The sequence below is a fragment of the Ochlerotatus camptorhynchus genome, unplaced genomic scaffold (genome assembly GCF_037179485.1).
Source record: "Ochlerotatus camptorhynchus isolate MF236.1 unplaced genomic scaffold, CSIRO-AGI_Acam_v1.1 ptg000054l, whole genome shotgun sequence".
Lineage (NCBI taxonomy): Eukaryota > Metazoa > Arthropoda > Insecta > Diptera > Culicidae > Ochlerotatus > Ochlerotatus camptorhynchus.
Genome location: NW_027040544.1, coordinates 74,166 through 98,753, shown reverse-complemented (window position 1 = coordinate 98,753; position 24,588 = coordinate 74,166). Strand labels below are relative to the sequence as shown.

Genomic DNA, 24,588 nt, shown 5'->3' with positions numbered 1-24,588 from the left:
GTTCCGAAGAAACGTGCTCAACTTTTTGGCTTATCTCTAGTACTCTCTTCGGTCCCAAGCTAATCGATTCACCCCTCGAAACATAGGAAAAACCAATAACCCCTCATTTTATCTGTCAAACTTTCATAGCGAATCAAAACAAACATTGCGTAGTACTAGAATTTCGACTAGAATGGGATACGTTAATCGTTTGCTTGGGACCAATAGGCTAGTCAAGTAGTGAGCCAACTTAAAATCGTTAGTTTCGTATTGATTGTTGGTATTAGGCTTTATCGGCTCTATGAATCTTTTTGTCGAACCTCCTAACGGAATCCCTTTTTGAAGAGCTTATTGAGTGGTGTTGAGTACTTGGCAGTCTGCAAGTAGTAGGCAAAATACGCGTATCTGTCAAAAGATAAGCAATTATAACGGATTTGGAAGGAAATAAATCAACACACTCAAAAGGCTTTATGAGCTTACCCATTAATGAGGGCTTTCAAGTTAGCGTGCACATGTAGCTCATTACTGTTTTAACTTTACTCATTCATCGGAACGCCCCTCGTACACGAAACAACTCGAGACCCTTTTTCATCCAAACCAAACACGACTCGTTTCCAATATTAAAAGTCACAATCATCAGCAATCAGTAATTGAAAATTATTCATTCATATGCTTGTATGCTTGCGATGATTTGCGAACGTAATGGTTCTTCGTTCTGTTTCGATATCAGTGTTTTCAAAAGGTCTGCAACGAACGGACAACCTTTGACCGTGTTTTCTCCTAGTATAGAATTAAAAATTTGAATAATGGCTCTAAAAGGATTGAATGTTCTGGAATTTGTTGGTTTAGCTCCGGGACCATTCTGCGGAATGATTTTAGCCGACTTTGGCGCGACCGTGACCAGGATAGATAAGGTTTGTATGGGACGAAAATAAGAACTTTGTACTCATACTGTTTTAATATTCTAGTCACCGATAAATAACTTGGACGTTCTTCAGGGTGGTAAAAGAACATTGTCATTAGACCTGAAGAAGCCGAAGGCTATCGAGATAGTTCGTTCTTTGAGCCGTAAATCCGATATACTGATTGAACCCTTCCGGCCAGGAGTTATGGAAAAACTGGGATTAGGTCCTGCTGTAATGATGAAGGAAAATCCAAGGCTGATCTACGCTCGTTTAACGGGATTTGGTCAGAGCGGATCCCATGCACCCAGAGCAGGTCATGATATCAATTATGTAGCCTTGTCAGGAATCTTGTCCTTATTCGGCAGGAAAGGGGAACGTCCAACTGCACCTATAAATTTTGCTGCTGATTTTGCCGGCGGTGGTCTGTTGTGTGCTTTTGGAATTTTAGCAGCAGTATTGGAACGGCATCACTCTGGAATGGGTCAAATTGTAGATCATTCAATGGTTGAAGGCGCTGCTTATGTTGGTAGTTGGCTTATACGTTCCCAGAAACTTGCAATATGGGGGAAACGACGTGGGGAAAATATGCTGGATACAGGAGCGCATTTTTATGATACGTTCCAAACGAAGGATGGCAAATACATGTCCGTTGGAGCTCTTGAACCACAATTCTACAAAGACCTGTTGCAGGGATTGGACCTGCAAAACGAACTGCCTCAATATGACGAAAATGACAAAAATAGACACCTAATTGAAGCTATTTTCCTGACCAAAACGAGAGACGAATGGACTGACATATTCAAAAATCTAGATGCGTGTGTATTCCCGGTGCTCGAACTGGAAGAAGTAGATCAATATCCGCACAATCGGGAGCGTAGTGTTTTTCTGGATAGAAATCTTACTAAAGATGGGGAACTTGTTCCAACACCTGCTCCAAAACTTAGCAGAACTCCGGCTCATTCCGGCGCACTGGTCATGGAGAAGGATGAGCTTCAGATGGTGATGGAAATTTGTGCAGAAATCGATTTGGGAGCTGAGGATATGGCAAGGTTGTGTGAGGAACGGGTAATATTGACAAGTACCAAGCCAAAGCTTTGATCGGACGGAGTAGGTATATGGTGGTAGTAATAATTACGCTTGGGGCACAAAGTTTAGTCACATGAGTGATGCCGTTTACTTATGAGCTATTGCCGTTAAACTAATATTATTTTTATCGGTTCCAGAACTTGTTGATGGAATATGCTGTTTTCTAGAAAGATATTAGAATGTGCAAAGGTGTTTTAGGTGATCACGAGAATTAAATATTTGTTTATAAAGTCAAAATGTTTGATCCATTTAAATTATCCGATATTTCTTATGGTTTTTTTTTTTGATTATCGGACAGGTTTAGGCCGAAATGTCTCAGAATTTCGTGAAATTTTTCCCATCTCTCCCTCTAGTAAAGATCATGCCTATAAGAAGAAGAGGAGACAACTGGCTTCTTACTCTTTCATCTCTATCTCTATCACGCACTTCAAATCGGCCAATCACGAGCTGGTTCGCGTTTGACAGAAAAGTGGTTCGTTTTCGCCCCCGTATAGAGATTGCTGACGTTTATCGTACGCACACTAAAGGCCCAAGCTCAATGACGGCGGAAGCGGAACGGCAACGCCAGCGGAAAAGCCCGATCTGAGTAAGCCTACTCGTTGGATTGAAAACTAGTTAGATTCAAATCGACTTCAGTTAGGCATCTTGATGTCATTAGTGACAACTGTCAAACTTTCCGTTTCCGTTCCGCTTCCGCCCACATTGCGTTTGGGCCTTTAGTCACGTATACGTATATGCAAAATGTTTTCATCGGGAAAAAAAACTTCATATCGGAAAATTTTCCCGATGAAAACAAATCACTGACACAATCATACTTTAGCATTCTACTGTACCATTTAAATCGAATGAGCGCAAGAGAGAAACAGATTAGTGGGAAAACAAACCGTAGATTCATCCAAGTTTGCTAGATAGAGAAAGACTATTAAACGTCAAAAAGGTATATTGTCTCATCTTCCTCTTAGATCGTGCTCGCATGTTTTTAGTAGAAATACTCAGAGGGAGAGATGAGCGGAGAAAACAAAATACAATTCGGCAGCAGGGATTTGTAGCTAAATAATCTTGCAACCCTTGCTAGAAGCTAGCATTTCACATGACTTTTCCTTTTGATTCAATTTACGTGCAAAATAATAATTGAGTCTGAGTGCATGGCAATATTTTGTACATTTCTTGGTGCTATTAGTTAACCAACTAAGATCAATTAATCAATGGAGTTAGAACATTGTTTTTTATTCAAAAAAACTAGTTGAATTTGAGAAGCACACGAAACATAAATGTGACCTGGAGACGAACCAGCCCAGGGCTGAAAGTCTCCTTAATATAAAAAAAAGGTGATTGAATTTCTGTTCGATTGCAATACTCTCTAAATTAATCTAGTAAGAATAAGAAATCCTCGGAAAAATTCTAATGGGACTGTTCGATTGGCTCAGATTTTGACAGTTCATTTGGCTCAAAACATTCCTTCTGCTTCGGGGATTCTGGAGGATATTCTGGGAGCCATGTCTATCGAACTAGAAACTTAATCGAAAAGGTGAGTAACTTCTATTGTACTGCCAATAGCATTAAAATCTTATTAGCATTCTCTTTTCAGAACTATCCTTACAGTAAGCCTCTTTACTTAAATTGGGTCACGAATGTCTCCTGTACGGATGACTGGCATCGAGATCGAGCTGGGGAAAGCAGCAATAGAATATTGATGTGTAAAATGTTTAAATAAATTTGAAATTTGTGTTAAACAAAATATTTAAAACCCAATAAACATGACATCACACAAAAAATTATCGTTGATGAAATTGAAAAAATCGTTGGTAGAATTAACAGTTTGCGTTGGTTTTTTTGGTAGAAAGCGGTTAGCTTTCAAAATAAAAGTTAGCCAACAGTCAAATCAAAAGTAGTCTACTCACTACTTTTAAAAGTTTGAACTTTCAAAATGAATTTTACTACTGTCAAATCAAAAGCATCACAGTGTTGAAATTAAAAGTGGATTATTTTTTAACCAAAACAAACTATTAACATAAAAGTTCCTTACTGTTACAATAATATGTACCATTTCGAATTAAAAAAATCACTATTTTCAGTATGAATACCAGCATTTTCAATCATAACAATCAAATTTTTCATTTAAAAATCTATTAATTATAAAATTCCTATTTTTGTGCTTCAATTTCATGTTCCAAAAATAAATTTATGTTTTTATATTGAATGTTTTTACAGTTTACATGATAATTATTAGATTTTTGTATGGTTAGATAGACGTCGTATAGCAGCAGTCAGATTTTGAACTGCATCATCCGTCTGTTGTGGTCCAGTACGGAGCAACAAAACTCAGTGAACTGGTGGCTTCGCTGAGGACATGTTCTATGTGGGAAGCAGCCAGCGATCTAATCTAGAATGGTATATAGAAATTAATGAGAGTGTAAAAGTGTGGGGTAATCTTAAATAATCTTGTCCAAGCAGGAGCAAATTTAAGGTCACTTACTGGAATCTTTGTCGGACATTTGCGAGGTTTGCGTCTGTTCGAGAGTTTCTGTTGCATGGGTCGATGCACAGGCTGGTGGCTGGTAAAATGTTCCACCTATTGTTTGGCGCGTTTTGTCTTTATATACTCATGCTACCGTAGAATAACCCATAAAAGGTAGAAATCTACCCATGAAGAAGTAATTTTGACAGTAAAACAAATTTCGATTTGAAAATTTGCGCTTTTAAAACTACAAGATAAAATCAAAACATTCGTTTTTGAATTGAAAATTACATTGTTAAATTAAATATCTTCGTAGTTAGGGTAACGAATTTGTTGATACTTTTAAATTGAAAGGTCAATATTTTTACTGGTACAATTTTTGTTTTTTGTGTGTACTAATCCGATATGATTGACATCACACTTACAAGTGTAGAGCGTTTGATAATTATGTGTCAGATTTTTTAAGTCAACAAACGGGATATATGGAATCCGCGTGTGTCGCAAGCGTTTTTATAGTGATAAGAAATAGTTTATATCAAAACATTCACACTTGAAATGGATGTGTTTGCCAAATTGCGCAAATTTAGATGTGAAACACATGTGAGTGACGTGTTATTTTTTATGAGTGTATAAGAGAGTTTATCTGTGACTAGAAATACTCAGAGGGAGAGATGGGCGGAGAGAATGTTTTGAGCCAAATGAACTGTCAAAATCTGAGCCAATCGAACATTCCAATTAGAATTTTCCGAGAATTTCTTATTCTTACTAGAATAAATTTGAGAGTATTGCAATCGAACAGAAATTCAATCACCTTTATGTTTTGAGTGCTTCTCAAATTCAACTAGTTTTTGGAACCAAAAACAATATTCTAACGCTATTGATTAATTGATCTTCGTTGGTTAATGAATGGCAACCAGAAATGTGCAAAATATTGCGATGCAATCAATTATTATTTTGCACGTAAATCGAATCGAAAATAAAAGTCATTTGAAATATTAGCTTCTAGCAAGGGTTGCAAGATAATTTAGGAACAAATCCCTGCTGCCGAATTGTATTTTGTTTTCTCCGCCTATCTCTCCCTCTGAGTATTTCTATCTGTGACCCATATACCGACTCACATCCCTGTCAGTAGTTTGATCTATTTTTGTTTATAATCGTAATTCCTTTCGGTTTCTGATATAGAAAGAATTTTGCATCTGAATGGCGTCGCTGAAGGAGTTGGAAATCGACAGGATCTCGCTGCAACCTCCCACGGTACCATGTCCACAGGAAATTCAACGAATTCCGGCTGCGGAAATCAGCTACGGTGATTTTTTCACCCGATTTATGCAAACGAACACCGCTGTCATCGTTACTTCGGTAGCCGACCACTGGGAGTGCTATCGGCGCTGGGTACACCGCAACGAAACCGGTGTCGATAAAGTAGATGTGAGCTACCTAAAGGCGCGAATCGACAACGTGACTGTTCCGGTTGCAGACTGCGGCAAACAGTATTACAATGCCCACGAGAAATTGGACATGGGGTTTCATGATTTTTTGGATTATTGGAACGATGACGAGAAAAGGGTAGACACGCAATCGAAGCTATACCTCAAAGATTGGCATTTGCGAGAGACGATGCCGGAATATCGCTTCTACGAAACACCGATGTTCTTCGCATCAGATTGGTTGAATGAATATTTGGTGGACCGGAAGCAGGACGACTACATGTTCGTGTACATCGGTCCGAAGGGAACGTGGACGTCCTTTCACGCTGACGTTTTTTCATCGTACAGTTGGTCAACAAATATCTACGGCGTGAAAAAGTGGTTACTGCTACCACCGGGTGAGGAATCGAAGCTGAAGGATTCACTGGGAAACTTTCCGTTCGAAATAAGTGAAGAGTTGTTGACGGAGAAGAGGGTGGTTTATTATAATATTCTACAGAAAGCGGGAGAAGCTATATTCGTGCCAAGTGGTTGGTACCATCAGGTGCAAAATCTAGAAGATGCCATATCCGTTAACCATAATTGGTTCAATGGGTGTAATATAGTCAACATTTGGTATGGTTTGAACACAGCACATGAGCAGGTTGTGAAGGAAATTGAAGACTGCAGAGATATGGACAATTTTGACCAACATTGCCAACTGATGTTGAAGGCATCCTACGGAATGGACCTGGAGATATTTCTTAATATGTTAATACACATTTGCAATAAACGCTTAGATGCTTTTAAATCTAACCATTGTTTGGAACAGTTTGATGTTTACAAGTTGGGAAGAAATCATGTTCAATTCGATTTGATTGCTATTGACAATGTCTTGAACCTAATGCTAGACAAAAGCGATTTGCTGGAAGCTTTGCAGCTGCTAGCGAAGGTAGTTGACTGCATTGAAACAATAAATAAAAATACTTAATTAAGATGAAAATTATAATTTATATTTTCCGAAATTCTTGTAGGTATTCAATGCAAAAAGGAAATTTCGGATAGAAAATAATAAATTCACAACGGCTTGGTTTTTGGGATAACGGACTGTTTTTTTTTTGCTTTTTGTAACTGCTTACATTTTTAACAATATGTATGATTTGCAAAAAGTACACAAGATTTTCCTGGTAATTTCACCTTTACTCCATACAGTAGAGGGCTTTCTATTTGTTTACTCTTCTGGACTTTTATATAGTTTTAATGTTTAAAATTAGTTTTATCCATGTTGTTATTTATGAATTATTTATTTTAATTTTTCCTATAAATCGATCATCTCATAATCGATAGTGTCACCTGTTTTAATATGTGTATGTATGTATGTATGTATGCATGTGTTTCTTGAGCATTTACGCTATCCTTGCCGTGTTTGACTTAATATAATATCGTTTCCCTATATTTAGTGTTCCGTTTTCCCACATACTTACGACGATATTTTCAAAATGAATCATAATTAATTTGAGTAGGACTTCCTTTCGCAAACTACTCATTGGTTATCAGTAGCAAAAGCCATTGATTGGTGGCTCTTTATCTATATATGTTTCACAATCAATCAGTTGGAAGTTTGAAAGGCAATTGGAGCTTACACTATACAACATGTTCTGGATTTGATAATTCTCATTTTTACGATTAGCATATAGCTTGACTATAACGATTAGTGTCACTCGTGTATAGTTTTACTCGCGTTTTTTTTTATTAATCTCCGTTAACGTCCGCTTTTTTGTCTCTTTGTCAACTGTATTTCAATATGTGATCACATGGTGTGATCTCCTTTTGTTTTGCGCAGTTGTAAGATTTGGAATATGCAGTGCAATTCTTGCCCCTCTCGCTACATGAATTAAATATTGCAAAAGGAACTTTAGTTAGTAATATTGGCAGTTTCGCATGTCGTTAGTGAGGCTCAATTACGTCACTTCTAAGAAGTTCTGCTCAATGCACTGTGTGTGTGTGAACCGGCAAGTTTACGTACGCTCTTTCGGACAACTAAGTGCAATTAACATTAGTTTGATTGAATGTACAGAAAACTACAGCAGTTTTAATTATTCAAAATATCCATCTAAAAGCTATGATTGTGAAAACAAAAGCAGAACCTGTTAACAAAAATATAATCGCCTTCTATTAAAAAAATGTATGCACCCTACACTATAAAGTAATTGTCGATCAGCTCAACTGAATCCCTCCCTGTCCTGCTGCAAAAGGCGATACACCTTCAAAGTGGCCTGAAATTTGGAAGATACATCGCAAAAATTTTCATGAAAATACGTGTATAATGTATATTCGCTATCTGCTACATCAGTTTCTCGGTTTCAAAAAGGTTCTCTAACAACATAATAAGACGCAAAAAAGGAAATAAACTGCTATAAACCAGGAAATTTTGATCAACCGACTGTTCATCATCACACTTGGGCCTATCATCAGAAGCGACTACTGTTTCTACCATGATACAGGGGTTTCTTGCCACCTCCACCACCACCGGACTTTTTATTCCCTCCTCCGTACCCACCGCCGCCGCCACCACCTTTACTTCCTCCGCCTCCACCGGACGAATGACCACCACTGCTGCCTGGACCGCCGCCACTACTTCCGCCGCCAAGACCTCCGGGACCGAAGAAGCTTGGTGTCGGCGAGCTTTGCTGCTGCTGCTGCTGCTGCTGTTGTTCATCGGTGAGTGAGGCGAATGCATTATTGTTGCCCCAACCTTGGAACATCGATGCCGAACCCAGGCGGGTTACCTCCGTGGATTTTTGCTGTGAAATGGATACCAGTTAGAGTCAGATCCAGAAGTTTGGTAATTTATATTACTACACGGGATCGAAAAAATTACTGCATCGAAGAAATTGTCCACTATTTACAAAAAAATAATTATAGGGCTATCCTTAAACTAGGAACGTAGACAGTTTTTGAGCGTTTTAAGACCCCCAACTCCTCCTGCGTAGATATTCGTCCATACACATTTTTGGTACCTGATTAGAACCGTGAACACTCACCAAACTATAGTCGCTATATTCAAATGGTCAAATAGCGGAACCAATCGAGCAAATCTCGACCAACAACAGAAAAGAGCACATCAGCTGTTGCGAACGAAACTTCGGAACCCCTTTTCTCGTGATTCAAGGCTCGCCTACGCAAACAAACACCATCTTTAGGTTGTGGAAAGTTTCCCCTATCCGATGAAGCTGGTAATTTAACTTCGATTGGCGAGGGAAGAATAATCCACGTTTTGTTTTTAAAAGTTGATAGTACCTTTTTAATTGTTGGTCTACAATATATTGAATTGGTTCCGCTTTTTGATAGATCGAAATTCTATCCGCCAGACTATGAATATAGCGACTATACTCCTTCCCTCTTAAAGCCTCAAACGTAATAATTAGAATCGGTGTATAATGAGTCACGCCAAGTCTACCTATTGAACTGTCAAACCGGCTACCTATCGTGCAAAGTAAACAAGCATTACGATGCTATGAAAGGTATTGCAATTAAATATAAAATATAATCGAAGAAATGATCATAAATGATCGCAGGGAGCATTACATTTGTCATGCGATACCTTTTGTAATTGTCAGTAATGAGAATTTCTACTATTTTTCGTTAAGATATTTTGACAAAGTCACTGATATAATGATTTACTACAGCCGCTATTATTTTTTCTCGCTAGAAGTCATTTGAAGTTGATGCAGAAGTCCTCTGTTGCCAAGTGAAAAGAAAGAGAATCTTTCAAAAACCGTGATGCGAGTTCAACTGTTTTTCTCTTGGCGTGACTCATTATACACCGACTCTAGTAATAATGTAGTTTCCACTGTCATTGCGTTTGGGCGAAGACAGCCACAGAAAAACAAAACTACCCACCGCTTGGGTTTTTTAAACTCAAATTTGAGTTATTTGACCTCTGCCCGTTTCATTTCCTCTCGCTATTGTTGTCAAAAATAGAACGAAAGATTCGACTCAACCGTCTAGTTCCGTACGAGAAGCCAAAATTGAGTAATATGCGATATACCCAAATTTGAGTTAATTGAACTTAATTTTGGGTAGAAAAAATTGAAAATAACTTAGCGATGGGTATTTTTTTTTTGCCGTGCTTAAATGCAAACTACTTTGAGCTAGAGTCGGTGTATAATGAGTCACGCCAAGAGAAAAACAGTTGAACTCGCATCACGGTTTTCGAAAGATTCCCTTTCTTTTAACTTGGCAACAGAGGACTTCTGCATCAACTTCAAATGACTTCTAGCGAGGAAAAAAATTAACGGCTATAGTAAATCATTATATCAGTGATTTTGTCGAATTATCTTAAGGAAAAATAGTAGAAATTTTCATTACTTATCATTACAAACCGTATCGCATGACAAATGTAATGCTCACTGCGTGTATATGATCATTTCTTCGGTTATATTTAATATTTAATTGCAATACCTTTCGTGGACCTTTCATAGCATCGTAATGCTTGTTTACTTTGCACGATAGGTTGCCGGTTTGACAGTTCAATAGGTAGACTTGACTTCACTCTTGGCGTGACTCATTATACACCGACTCTACTTTGAGCCGGTTTACCCAAATTTGGCTTATCGTACGGAACATGGGAGATGAGTGAAAAGAACTTAATTTTGGGTTGTTTTGAATTTCTGTGTACCAACAACTGGCAACTCTTCCAAAATCTATAACCTTGAGATACAGTAGCACTGCACTTGAACAAAGGTGGAAGCAGCGCATAGGAAAATTATTGGTAAATACACAAACCTTTCTCCTGAAGTTGAAATCTTTGCTACCAAATTCGTTTGCACTGAAAACTAAACTAAATCAGAGTGAGTCACTTTTACTCTGTTGTGAGTCACTTTTACTCATTCGTACACGGATAGAAATCTCCTTATACCTTTTGGCAAATTTCTATTGTTGATTATTCATAAAATGTATAAGTCAACTAATAAGCAGACGCCTTGCAAAAAGTTAATGAAGATCATGTGTCAAATGAAATGTATAAGCGGTCACACATACCTTTTATGCATTCTTATAGGACCTATGTGGTTTGTCTTATGGAATGTATAAGGTTGATGTTTTGGCAAAAATGTATAAGTGAAACACATGAATAAAATAATTGATTTTCGTTTCGTGTATGGAGAACTTTCTGAAAGCGTAGGTCACTCAGCGCATGAGAGATTTCTCCACGCGAATGAGTAAAAGTGACTCACTCTCAGAGCAAGATACGTTTTCAGTGTGGAGCATTTACCTTCGAGCGACAGATATGTCGCATGGAGGTTATGACAAAACGGAAGAGTTGCCAAACTTCTTTATATGTTGATTTTGATTTGAAATGCGCCGAAACCGTACAATCTGTCACCATTTGAAAGTAGGTACTTAGTCACCTGCATATCTTTGCTCAAGACAGCAACTTCATAGATAGCCAGGATCTACTGATATAGCGCACACACGAAGTTCACATGAATGCTAGCACCACGTTGTGAGTGAATTCTGAACTTATCTATCCACCGCCACCCAAAAGGCCTTGACCCTCTGAACAATTTTGTCGCAGATAGAAACTTTCTATATGGCCATGATCATGAGATATTCTATGTTGAAATCAATTAATCCAAATTCCATTGCTACTCTCAGGGCTGTATGCAATTGTAATGTAATTGAAATATTTCACGCAATATTGACAATATTACACGGCGAATGAGAACGACCCAAATTTGAGTTTAGTTCACTCATAATCGCCAAAAGTGCAGGAACTCAGCGATGAATAAATTTGCCTCATGTTTTCCCAGGTTTTTCCAGGATTTTCCAGGGAAAAATTCCGGAATTTGAGAAAAGTCAAGATTGGATTCACTCAGTCTATTGGTACTACTCCGAGACTGAATAAAATTTTCGTCAATTTCCTCATTTTCCGGCAGATTTTTTAGGTTTTCCACAGGAAACCATGAGACAAATTTTACTCATCGCTGAGTTCCTGCACTTTTGGCAATTATGAGTGAACTAAATTCAAATTTGGGTCGTTCTCATTCGCCGTGTAGTTTAGACATCATCACTGAAAGAATGGATCATTGAAGATGCTGAGGTTTTGACAGCACCGTACTGTGGCTACCACAGTATTTTACATTGGTTCGTCCGTATACAGTAGCGCCAAATGAAAACTGTGGTGGGTTCAAAACTCAGCCATCTAAAATGATCCATTCACAATCGCTTGAACAGTGGTGCTCAACCTATCCCACATAGCGGGCCAAATCAATCTTTTGTATATTTATATGTATAAAGCTGCAGATGTGCTGTGATGACCGAAGGGTGGGAGTTTGGTAACCCTAATAAGTTTTGTATGGTTATTTTGCTTAACGACGTGTTCGGGGTATAATCCAAACCATTTATGGAATGGTTCAATCGTTTGGGTTATCGTTCGTTTATGGTTTTTTTTTATTAGGGAAGCCCTTTGGTCGTACATTTTCACAAAAATACGTATAATTCCGTACCAAAAGACACACATTCTATAGATTCGATTCGAGATTTATGGATTTGATTTTCTGCCAAATTAGATTAATCACGTAGATCTAGCATCGCTGCGCACTATTTGGGACATATGCAGCGATGCCAGGTATCCTGATTTTCATACACGAAAAAAGTTAGGGGTTGTTTATTTTGAAACGGTGCTCCTATGGAGCATTGTAGAAAGTTCTGTAGGAAATTAAGCCATGCAAAACATACTTTAATTGTTTATGTTTGTATAACTTCTACACTTTAAGTCTGCTATTTGAAACTTGGCATCTTCAACTGTGAAAAACGTGTAAAAAATGATTTTGTGTTGATGCATTGAAAATCGAAAATTATTATAATAATTAGCTTTTTACCACCCACAGTGTGTTGGCATAATATTTTTTTAAAACCAGTATCTCTGGAATGTCTTGAGACATTGGCCTAGATTTTCTTTCCGATCTAGTACAGACTATATTGCAATAGTTTTACAAAAATTGGTTATAATTTCAAAAAGTTATAACACACAATGTCCAAAAAGGCATGGTGCTTCAGAGTAAGTATGGGCGGGAAAGAGTTAGACATCACAAAATAAGGATTTCTAAATCTTTAAATAACGTTTTTCATTCCTGCATTGAAGCACCACTATACTGTGACTCTTTCTGTTTATTTTTTTACATTATATTTCAATCAATATTCTTATAAACTTTACCAAATAAGGTCCCAAAATTGCAACAAATTAGGTAGCTCGGCTAGCTGGGTGGCTGCCGCTTTTGCTTACTGAGTAGAAGATCGTGGGTTTACTTTCAGCACATCTCCCAGGCTCCTCCAAAATAAAACAATTACTATGGTCGCATCGCCTGCTTAAGCAAATCCTGACTATCTAACTCCGTAGCATCTTTGGGGGCGTCGGTGTGTCGCTGGTCTCCCGTTAAGTAGATGTTACATCAACAATATTCTTCCTTTCCTTGTAACGAAGAAGATGGGCGTGGCAGGCAACGGTAATTGTCATGCTTTTCCTGTTCTGAACTCTAAGAACTAATCACTCCCAAATTTAATTTCCTTCAGCAATTAACCATTTCATTCGAGCAGTTAAAATGACGTTTACTGCCACTCGAACTTTGAAATAAAGCATTATTTTGAGATTTTTTCTTCTAGAACCACGAGAAAAGTAGCCAACATTTGTGCGTTTCATAAAAAAATAGAAATTAGTTGGTCAATTTTTGTGAAATCGCTGGTAGAAAGTCACGCCAAAACTGCTTGACAAAGTTGTCAATTAAAATAAGAATGTTAAAGTAGATACGTGACAGCTGCCAGTATGGAATGTAAAAACGCAACGCAACGCAATGCATTCATATTTTGAAGTATCACTGCTTCCATTAAATAGTTCTTTACTGGAAAATGCAAAACTTCTGACATATTCTCGATAAATCAGAAGGTATGCTATGCTTGGTTTATAAATCTATGTCTACGATGTACATGTTTTTTTTTTTTTTTTTTGTCTTTATTATAGAGACTTTCAGCCTTAGGCTGGTTCGTCTCTTTATTTAACAGAAGAGGCATCGAAGGAGGCCCCCTTGGCAAAGCATAAACATAAGTTTTCATAACAATAATTTTTTAAAGTTCCATAAATTGAAATGTCAGGTTTAGTTGCGTTGTTCATCAAGTCAGTGAAGTTGTTAATCAAGAAACCTTAATCGTAGTCCTGTAGTGGCGCACTTTGTTGTTGTTTAGAAGTTCCCGTGGTTGATGTCAGCTAAATTCGTTCGTACAGTTTTGTGTCTTTAAGGAAACAGAGCAAAGCTGTTTCTGTTGAAGGGTCGTTAGCTAGAATATCTCTTATACCATTTTCTAGTCCGTATATTCTTCTCGAATCTTGATACTGAGGGCAAACAGCAATAATGTGTTCGACAGACTGCCGAATCCCACAAAAATCGCATAGGCTTTGATCGTATCGTCCCGACTGGAAGTGACTAATTCGTGTGTGGCCGGTTCGCAGCCTAGATAGGATTCTTTGATCTTTTCTATTATTTTGGTCATTCCATTTGGTAGTCTAACCTTTAACCTTACGAAGAAAAAGGTCTCTCTCTTGTTGCCATGCTACTGCCCAAGCTACCGAAATTATGTTTTTAACCCAGGTTTTGGCATCTTGAAAAGGTACCTGTGTGGTGAGTAGCTGCGAATCTCGACCTAAGGCCGCAAGCTTATCTGAGCTTTCATTGCCCGGGATGCCGCAGTGTCCGGGAATCCAAACGAAAAGAGTGTTAGGTTTCACTGTCGCCCGGATCATTTGTACCCATGGGTGACGTATACGATCCGTTTCAGGGGTTTAAGGACACTCGCGGAGTCTGATAATACGGCAGTATAAGTTGCCTTTGCATTAGTCGCTGCTTGATGAATAGCTATGGCCTCAGCCGAGAAGACTGAGCACATGTTTGGTAGCCGCTGGTGTATCACAAGATCTCTTCCTGACACACCAACACCTACTCTGCCATTGGCCTTGGAACCATCGGTGTATATTAAATCATATCCAGCTAACGTCGTCGCTTTCATACGATTGAAAGTACTTATAACTCCGACCTTACTTTCTCCGACTTTATAAGAACATTGAAAAGACCAGTTGACCTTCGGTTTGGAAGAGTTCCATCCTTGGCCTCCGATCCGGTCTAATTCAGCTACCGGTGGGAGTTCCTGATGAGCCAGTTTCTGAAGGAGTTTGTTAGCCTCCCTTAGGAGGAACACTCCCTCCTCATCTCCGTATGTCTTTTCCATGAAGCTCAAAGCTCTCGAGCAGGTGGTTATGGCCATGATGTAATGGAAAGGTAACACTCCAGCTTCGACACACGCTGACGACGCCGGCGTGGATGGTAGCAAACCAGAGACTATTCTTATGCAGCGATTGTAGGTCTCGTCTGAAGATCGGCAGGTGAGCTCTATACCGTATAACAGTCTGCTGATTACGATGGCCGTGGAAACTCGGAGCGCAGTATCGCGGTTATTGTGATTCCGACGGTTCGTAATCAAGCGTAATAGGCGTATTCTTGATTGACAATCTTCTCGGACCGTGTTAAAATGTTTTTGGAAGTTGAGGTGGCGGTCTAGATAGACGCCGAGAATGCGACAGCAGGTCTTGTAAGACACTGTGTTGCCTTCGATTTTGATAGGGTTTGACTCCGCCCGGTGTCGGCTGTTACAGATGTGTGTAAAGTTACTCTTGCTCGGTGACAACTCAAAACCTACCGATTTGGCCCATCTGTTAACGGCATTGACAGCTGCTTGAAGCTTTTTCCGAAGTGAAACTGGTCTATGCCCGACAACAACGAGGACGATGTCGTCAGCATAAACAAAGATGTATATATCTTTGGGAAGGTCCCCAAAGACTCCGTTAATAGACACTAGGAACAGTGTGACTGCGAGAACAGAGCCCTGGGGGACTCCAGTCTCTTCCCTTGCGATGTTAGACCTATGATTCCCGATGCCGACTTGGAAGGTTCTGTTCTTGAGGAAATTCTGGACAAAGTGAAGTATGTGGCCGGATAGGCCCCATTCAGATAACTGTTTTAAGACGAAGGGTGTCCATGTCTTGTTATAAGCTTTAGACAAGTCCAAAGCTGCTATGTCTACGTGCTGTTGGGCTTGTAGGGCGTCATCTAGAACTTGACCGAGGGAAGCAAAGTAGGTTCCCGTTCCGTAACCTTTACGGAAGGCATGTTGTCGGCAATCCAACAGATTGTTGTCTTGAAGGAAGTCAGTAAGTCTGCGGTTGACCATACGTTCCTTAGTAAAAGGCGAAAGATTTATTCGACAATTGAAGAGAGACCAGAGTAATGTACATGTTGAATATAATTACATTTTTATAGTGTGTCAAATTAAGAACATAGGGAAAGTAGTGAGGGTCAACGTATGATATAAAAAATGATTTTTCACAGCATTTTTTAACAATTCCGTCCAGATTTACATTTTTCCCATATTTCAAATAGTGGAATGAAAAAAAAAACTTGACTGTTAATTATTTAAATAAAAATTCAAGGGGCCATTCAAAAATGACGTTCATACTTTATGGGGGGAGAGGGGTTTAGATTTTGTGACAAGTTGTGACACGGAGAGGTGGAGGGTTTACAATAATTTGACATCCAACGAGAAAAATATGACCATATGACCATATGACAGAGGGAAAAACCAGGGACAAAAAATGCTAAAATTTGATGGACATCATATTTGAATCGCCCCCAATTTGATATTTCTTTAATTGCGTCAAATATGGTGCCTCCACGGTAAACAATTGTCGACAAATCAAAGTTTGTTTCCTTACCCGTATAACTAACAGATTTTGAAATTTCCCTAAAAAAAGTTACAAAATCCGAAAGTTACTGCACGTACGGGAATAAACCAAGTGCGTTCCAAACCCCATGTCTTACCGTCAAGTTGAGCTTCTTCGGATCGAACATAGGCATCTGCTGGCGAGCCGCGTTCTTCGACACCGGCTGCACGAACCCATCGTCATCGACAAACCGTTGCTTGTTTTTAGATGCATTACCGTCGCCGCGATTTCGATCGCCATCCTGACGGTAACCGCCGCCACCACCACGGCCTCCACTTCCGGACAATACAAAGTTCAAAATTCGGTTCTTATTCTCTTCGGTTTCCACTTCTTTCTGAATTTCATCCATCGTTTTCGGTGCAGCTTGTGCCCTACGCGGTTGCCAGTTGTTCTTCCGCAGGTCAGCCAGATCCAAAATCATAAATCGAATTCTGTTGCTTACTTGGAGGGTTGACTTCCTATCGGCAATTTCCTGCAGACGTTCAAAGTAGTACTGCAGACCTTGGGAATCTTGCACCGGGTCCTTCTCCATTCGTCCACCTATCGTAGTCAGCAGCTTACAGAGGCACTCTAGCGACTCTTCATCTAACATGTCTTCGCTCAGCAGAATGTTGATGCAGGTATACATAATTTTACAGGTGAGCTGATCGTGTTTGAACAGCTCGCCGATGAACCGGATTGTTCCCATGGCTCGCCTCCGAATTTTGGCGTCTTTCTCCTCCAGTTCGAATTGCAACTCATTAATCTCTGCAGATTTCTCTTCGGCAGCCTTCTTCTTTGATTCTTCCAACTCAGTTGCGTTCTCTTCCTTATCAGTGTGATGTTTTTCGAATTCCTTTTGACACTGAGTGATAAGCTTGCGCTTAAAGTTCGGTGGTTGTTTATTATCGGTCGTTTCAATCTTTATAATGGTTCCCAGCTCCTCGCACATCTGAGCGTAGGTATCAGTAAAACTGGGTTCCATGATGGCCTTCTCGAATAAAATCTTGATGCATCCATCCAATCGTTCCTCCGTATCAATTTCGTACAGTTTTACCTTTTCAACCAGTGTACCAAAATTGTCCGGTGTGAGTTTGTTCAGGACGCTGCGGAATTTCTTGAAGAGTTCGTGCGTTTTCTTGGCTTCATCATCCATCTGTTCTTCCTGTTTCAGTAAAAATCGTGGCCTCCAAGCGTTGGCAGATTCACGAAGTTTCACCTCTTCGGCGATGTTCAAATTGACCTTGATTATACCGCAGTCCACATCATCTCCTCCGCTGGATCGCATTTCCTTGGCCGATAACCGGCCTTGATATGGTGCCCTTTTCATCGGACCCGGTCGGCTGCCCATCATGGGACCGCCACCATCCATTCCTCCCCTCATGAAGGTTGGCAACAGTGAATTGTCCTGATTACCGAAGTTTCTACATGCTGCACTCATTGGACTGTGCGATGATTTCAAGATAGATCTACACACATCCGGTATCGTTGTGGGCTTTTCTCTGCTAATCGTGGTATCTTTCAGTGACAGTAGCTGATCCAAAGAATATTTCTTCCGTGCTCCCATTGTATCCTCGCCGAGTAGCTTTTCGGACGTTCGGCGAATACGTTTCCCTATCGACATATGGGCACCATCGACATTATTGTTGATATTGCCGGAGGAGGAGAGATTATTGTTGTCACTTTCATCGTTACTATTATGCGAAGACTGGTCGTGATCGGCTGTTCCGTTGATGTTTAACTTCGCCACCGAATCAGCCAGGTCGATTTGATTATTGTTATCCTCTTCTGGTTGCTGCTGCTGATGCTGGTCAGCGACCACGGGATCGCTTGTGTCAGCCATTACTAGGTGTTAAGCGTATCTATTGACAAAATCGATTTACTAGTGCGTGTTCCCTGATATTCGTTGCACAAATAATTTCATAAACAATAAAATGATAAAAAAATAAAATATATTCTCCGCTGCTTAAGTTTCACTTGGCAGGATAATGTTGTTTATCGTAGTGCATATGCAGGTAAGCAGGATTCGCTGAATAACAGTGTTTTCCCTTTCGACTACCTCTTAGGGACTAGTGGCGTATTGATAGAGCTCTGTTACGTGGCAGTATCAGGTTGCTTAAGTGGCAAATTCTAGAAAAAAAGAAACAAAAAAGAAAGCATTAGATATAAAGTTAACCTGGACAATTTTTATGGTAATTAAGATACCCGCCTCCCTGCGTTGATAGTTGCCATTAAAAATATAATATAACGTTTCAGGCGTAACATTTGATAACGGCACAAAAGCATTTGTAAACAACTTTTCTAAGGCCCTTTACACGCGAACCAAAGTACGCCCACGCAAATCAATACCATTTTCGGAAAGGTTGTTGCCCCTATCTGATGATGTTGTTGGTTTGCGTGAGCGTACTTCGGTTCGCGTGTAAAGGGCCTTAAAAAGTTTGTTTACAAAAGCTTTTGTGTCGTTATCAAATGTTACGCCTGATTTTATATAGACCCCAGAAAACTGACAACACTCCGAAAGCTCCCACACGGGTCTAATGGACAGTATACATAGTATAGGTATAACGCAACAAACAGCGAGAGTTCAAGTGGTGAAAGAGAGTGAATCTTTGCGGAGGCGCAATTTGAGCAAAGTCGGTTAACAAAATGAAAGCAAATCGGTATTAAAGTTTGCAGTTCCTATCATATGAAAGTTCAATGTGATTTCAATTGTCGCGACATAAATCTGATATCATATTGTGCTTTCATTATGTAGTCAAGATGTTTTTAAATGAAAGTAACTAAACTTTAAGTTCTACTGTTAACGTCTTCTTAATGTTCATCTGTCGTTCAACTAACGATTATTCCTTAAAATTTGTCGAACCTCTTAACGGAATCCCTTTATGAAGAGCTTTGAGTGTGTTGGTTTATTTTCTTTAAATTCCGTTATAATTGCTTATCTTTTGACAGATACGCGTATTTCGTCTACTACTTGCAGACTTCATCAGTGCCAAGTACTCAACACCACTGGTGGACCTTGGCACTGAGTACTGAGTTGAGTTTAAGAAGTCTGCAAGTAGTAGACGAAATACGCGTATCTGTCAAAAGATAAAGGGTGATACGGTCAAAATTTGGTCAAGGGAAAACGCGTGTAAATCGGTGAAATCATTTATTTAAAAAATCAAATTAAATTTCTTTTTCAAGTTCAATTAGTATAAAATTCAAGAAAAATATTCAGTTAGGCTTCCGCTTTTCCAAATCCGAATTGCCGGGCCTTACGCTTGACCCCTGCCATCAGATTTTGTACAGCCACCTTGTCCACCTTCTTCGCCGCAGAAAGCCAGTTTGCCTTGAACTGCTGCTCACCCTTAGCAGTTTTTTTGGTCTTCTTTAGGTCCCGCTTGACAATAGCCCAGTATTTCTCAATTGGGCGGAGCTCTGGCGTGTTGGGAGGGTTCTTGTCCTTGGGAACCACCTGCACGTTGTTGGCGGCGTACCACTCCATGGCCTTTTTACCGTAATGGCAAGATGCCAAATCCGGCCAAAACAGTACGGAACAACCGTGTTTCTTCAGGAAAGGCAGCAGACGTTTATTCAAACACTCTTACACGTAAATTTCTTGGTTGACAGTCCCGGAAGCTATGAAAATGCTGCTTTTCAAGCCACAGGTACAGATGGCTTGCCAAACCAGATATTTCTTTGCGAACTTTGACAGTTTCATGTGCTTGAAAACATCTGCTACCTTTCCCCTTCCTTTTGCCGTATAAAACTCCTGTCCCGGAAGCTGCTTGTAGTCGGCTTTGACGTAGGTTTCGTCGTCCATTACCACGCAGTCAAACTTCGTCAGCATCGTCGTGTACAGCCTCCGGGATCGCGCTTTGGCCGTCGTATTTTGTTTATCATCGCAATTTGGAGTCACTACCTTCTTGTAAGTCGATAGTCCGGCTCGTTTTTTGGCTCGATGCACGGTTGTAGACGATACACCCAGCTTATTTGCGGCATCTCGGAGAGAGAGGTTAGGGTTTCGCTTGAAACTACCGGCAACTCTCTTTGTCGTCTCAGCGGCTTCCGGTTTTCGATTTCCCCCCGATCCAGACTTCCTGGCTGTCGACAAACGTTCCCCAAACACTTTAATTACATTTGTAACGGTTGATTTGGCAACTTTTAGCGATTTTGCCAACTTTGCGTGCGAGTAGCTCGGATTTTCGCGATGCGCGAGCAAAATTTTGATACGCTGCTCTTCTTGCTTGGACGGCATTTTGACAACTGAAGAGTGAATTCCAAAATCAAAATAGGAGCTACATTCTACACACACACACACCTTCAACATGAGGGGTGTTCAGGTTATTTAAATGCAAAATTGAAAGAAATACGTCAAGCTGATATTGACCAAATTTTGACCGTATCACCCTTTAAGCAATTATAACGGAATTTAAAGGAAATAAACCAACACACTCAAAGCTCTTCATAACGATTATTGATTGTTTGTTTTGTTTGACACATTTTAGATCGTTCGTGACTTGTCCGGAATGAGATTTGAAATCTGAAGAAGCATGGATGTTAACCATTTACATCAGGCCCATAATTAGTTAAATGTTATGAATGCAAAATCAGAAATCAAATTGATTTCATTAAAAGCACGATTAGTTTTCCGTTTGATTCAGCAGTGTATAGTAGAGTTGCTCTCATTTTTTTATGTGTTAACCATTAAGTCAGGCAAAATGAGATCAACTGGAGTATTCAAAATAATTTTCATCATAACAGCAAATTTTAATTACAATTTGATTTCTAGCTTTGCTCGGGAACCATGACTGAATCAAAATAAAAACTCATAGTATTACCAAAGATGAATACTAAGATGAAACTGTCGGAAGAAAAACTTTCAATTTTAGTGTCCTCTTTCACGGTTCCTTTCATCCAATGAATACCCCCAGTATGCAAGGTAATTTTGTGGTTTAGCTGTCCCCTCGGTAGAGATGAAATTTTGTGCGCTTTTTTATCAAAACAAACACACCAAAATCAGAGATGTCCCATTTTTTAATTACTCGATTAACAACTAATCGATTATTTTTTGTTCGCTGTCCTGTCATTTTTCCACCAATGAGAGTGCAAAACTTGTTTGAAACGATCGGTGATGATCCTCTGAAGAAGTTAATGCTTATATTGGCATGATATAACCGATTACAAATATTTTACTGTTCGGTTCGTTAATCGATTATTCGAATGAAAATCCACCATCACTAGATGAATGTGAAACGTCATTTCAAATATAAGGACCGTACATAAATAAAGATACAATTTGAAAGGGACCGGGGCTAATCACAAATTACGGTAACTGAAATAAACACGCGTGTTCACCGGTTGGTATTACCCTATACATCTTCCTAGTTTACTGCTTATCCGAAGACAAACAGACTTTAAGCTCGGCGTTCCTACTGTTCATCGTTCACTCATAAAAAAATATTGATTAAATGTGTTATTAGTTAGTAGTGCCATAGCCAGCTATTATGCAGTCCTCATTTAGCAGAACCGATTCTGGGCCCACGCATAAATTCAGAAATACGGCGTATCTTAACTTCTAGGTGGATTACCCAAAATACACACTATTTTCCTCATCAAATATGTCTTAACAAAGAAGCGTCCAAAAGTGATGAAAATTATGAACCATTCCTTAAAAAAAACTATAGTTAAGGTGGCAGCACAGAAAAACAGACATAACACTCACAAGTTGTTCATCGAACAAGCATTTAACGATCAATTTAAAAGTATCTCAATTGGTAGTACTGCCACCTGTGGCGCGCATAGTCAATTCCCTTGCGTTTGACGTTTACACACTACCGCCATCTGTTCAGCGTACTATCCACCACAGTGTACTCAACAGATGGCGGTAATATTTTAGCGACGATGTTTTACAATGAGAAATATTCAATATGTTATGTCTGTTTGTCTGTGGTGGCAGTATGTATTTTTGGATCGAATCCATCTCGCTCAGGGAAAGCTCCTTGCACTGCAAGTTAGGTTGACTAAAATAAGTTACAACAGTGCCAACCTACTTTAAAAACAATACTTTTGATTCAAATCTATCGAAATTGCTCCCTGTTTTTTTTTTTATCAAAATTCGCTGAAATCCAATGAACTTTTTAGAAAGTCAGAAAATTTCTCTAAAATGTTATAGACTTACTAAATTGACTATAATTCCCCTAATAAAATGTGTATGGTTATTTTTCTTAATGACGTGTTTGGGGTATCATCCAAACCATTTGTGCAATAGTTCTATTATTTGGGTTTTCGTTCGTTGTTGAAATTTTTATTATGGTCTTTATAGAACGTATAAAAATAAATATTTTCAATGCAACACTTAGTTGAGTATATTTGGATGCCAATCGACAACCACTGCCGTAATTCGACGCAATAACCATCAAATGAAAGTTACAGTGGTACAATAGAACGCTATTGATTTTTTTCTTGAATCGGCCAACTGGTTCCGCAGATATGAACATGACACCAGAAATGAAGAAAAAGCGACGCATCAAATCACATGAGAATTCGAAAACAAGATTGATACCAGTATAACCGTATAACTGCCCATCATGCGACACTTAAATCACATGCGCATTCAATAATTAGATCCTTGGGATCATAAGACTGCGCAAGACTATATGGGCCATATTCGTACTTCATCCGGATACCCCCGAGCGCTCATAATTTATTAATTCAAGCTTTAATTTCTGACCCAGTATTGTTTGTACACAACATATGTACGAGCTCAACAATTAAACATTACCAAATGGGGATCCATAGTCGTTAGCATCCATATCTCTGACGCCAAAGTCACGCATTCAAATCTCATCCCGGATAAATCACTAAAGACCCAATAGTGTTAAAGAGACAATCATATTCATTTGCAAGCCCGATAACTTAGAGCGAAACAACAAGAAGATCTGTGTGTGACGGGACGTTCAAAATAACAATGCGCAAATCGTTATCAGTAGGTAAACATATATGCATCGACGTTAATAGTGAGGCATACAAATATGAGATACTTTTCGTCACGTGGAATATTATGTTATTGATGTTGTACAAAGTTGCGAGTAGGGTTGTTTCAATTACCGGATTCCGTGAGCTCCCGAATTCGAAGCAAAATAGATCCAGCTGACATAGCTTACTTTATCTATCACTCCCACTTACTATAAACCACATTTTGATGTTTAAGACTTTTGAGATTTGATTTAAAAAAATATAAACACGAACAGTAACGAAATTACCGGAAAACATCCCTAGTTGCGATTGTTGTAAAGTTGGTATAGACTTTTGTTTTTCTGTTTTTTCCTTGATTTGTTCCGTCGATCTTGTTTTCCGTACTGAGTACCAATGCTACCGACGCCAGGGAGGCAGAGCTCCCACACCTGTACCCTACCTATCGACTCATCAACTCACAGACTGGGGACCAACGAGTTTACTTCCCGTGATCAGAGATTTTATGTGTGCGTGTGTGTTTTTTTTTCTCCGTTCGCACTGCCTCGAACCTTGGACAGTCGAAGACCACATGCTCCGGTGTTTCATCGACGTTCCCACACTCCGGACAGAGGGGTGACGGTGCGTGTCCGAACCGATGCAGGTATTTCCTGAAGCAGCCGTGGCCAGACAGGAACTGCGTTAGGTGGAAATTGACTTCTCCGTGTTTTCTGTTCACCCAGGTCGAAAGAATCGGTATTAGTCTATGTGTCCATCTACCGTTCTCCGTCGTGTTCCACTCATGTTGCCACTTAGCCAATGACTCCACTCTCACAACTTTCCGTACTCTTCCGGCTTCTCTCCGCCTGTAGCACTCGCTGTCCTCCGCCAGGGTAATGCCGATAGGGATCATACCGGCGATAACGCCTACTGCTTCCGACGAGATGGTTCTGTACGCACTCACGACTCGCATGGCCATGAGCCGGAACGTAGTGCTCAGTTTCCTTTGGTTCT

At 39.6% G+C, this 24,588-nt stretch overlaps 3 protein-coding genes across 3 annotated transcripts in view; 2 read left to right on the top strand and 1 right to left on the bottom strand.

Moving 5' to 3' along the window:
- Window positions 1–747: 747 nt before the first annotated feature.
- On the top strand, window positions 748–2,020 carry LOC135717242 (alpha-methylacyl-CoA racemase-like). The gene is made up of 2 exons (XM_065239228.1): window positions 748–893; window positions 948–2,020. The coding sequence occupies exons 1-2, from the start codon at window positions 786–788 to the stop codon at window positions 1,980–1,982; spliced, it is 1,143 nt and encodes a 380-aa protein (XP_065095300.1). The 5' UTR covers window positions 748–785; the 3' UTR covers window positions 1,983–2,020.
- Window positions 2,021–5,610: 3,590 nt separating this feature from the next.
- LOC135717259 (2-oxoglutarate and iron-dependent oxygenase JMJD4 homolog) lies at window positions 5,611–6,837 on the top strand. Its single transcript, XM_065239251.1, has one exon. It carries the CDS (start codon window positions 5,629–5,631, stop codon window positions 6,823–6,825), a length of 1,197 nt encoding a protein of 398 aa, XP_065095323.1. The 5' UTR covers window positions 5,611–5,628; the 3' UTR covers window positions 6,826–6,837.
- Window positions 6,838–6,921: 84 nt separating this feature from the next.
- LOC135717258 (eukaryotic translation initiation factor 4 gamma 1-like) overlaps window positions 6,922–24,588 on the bottom strand; it is a 29,451-nt gene continuing 11,784 nt past the window's right edge. The window contains exons 2-3 of the mRNA XM_065239250.1: window positions 16,760–18,771; window positions 6,922–8,638 (exon numbers count right to left, since the gene is read on the bottom strand). Of these exons, the coding sequence (XP_065095322.1) occupies window positions 8,306–8,638; window positions 16,760–18,484 (2,058 nt within the window). The 5' untranslated portion in view covers window positions 18,485–18,771 and the 3' untranslated portion in view covers window positions 6,922–8,305. The remainder of the gene's footprint in view (window positions 8,639–16,759; window positions 18,772–24,588) is intronic.

What these genes read in the sequence shown, in the direction of transcription:
- LOC135717242 (XM_065239228.1), top strand. Translation starts at nt 786, where the DNA reads ATGGCTCTAAAAGGATTGAATGTTCTGGAATTTGTTGGTTTAGCTCCG. An exon ending in CCGTGACCAGGATAGATAAG is followed by an intron (nt 894 to 947) that starts GTTTGTATGGGA and finishes TTAATATTCTAG; the next exon opens with TCACCGATAAATAACTTGGA.
- LOC135717259 (XM_065239251.1), top strand. Translation starts at nt 5,629, where the DNA reads ATGGCGTCGCTGAAGGAGTTGGAAATCGACAGGATCTCGCTGCAACCT.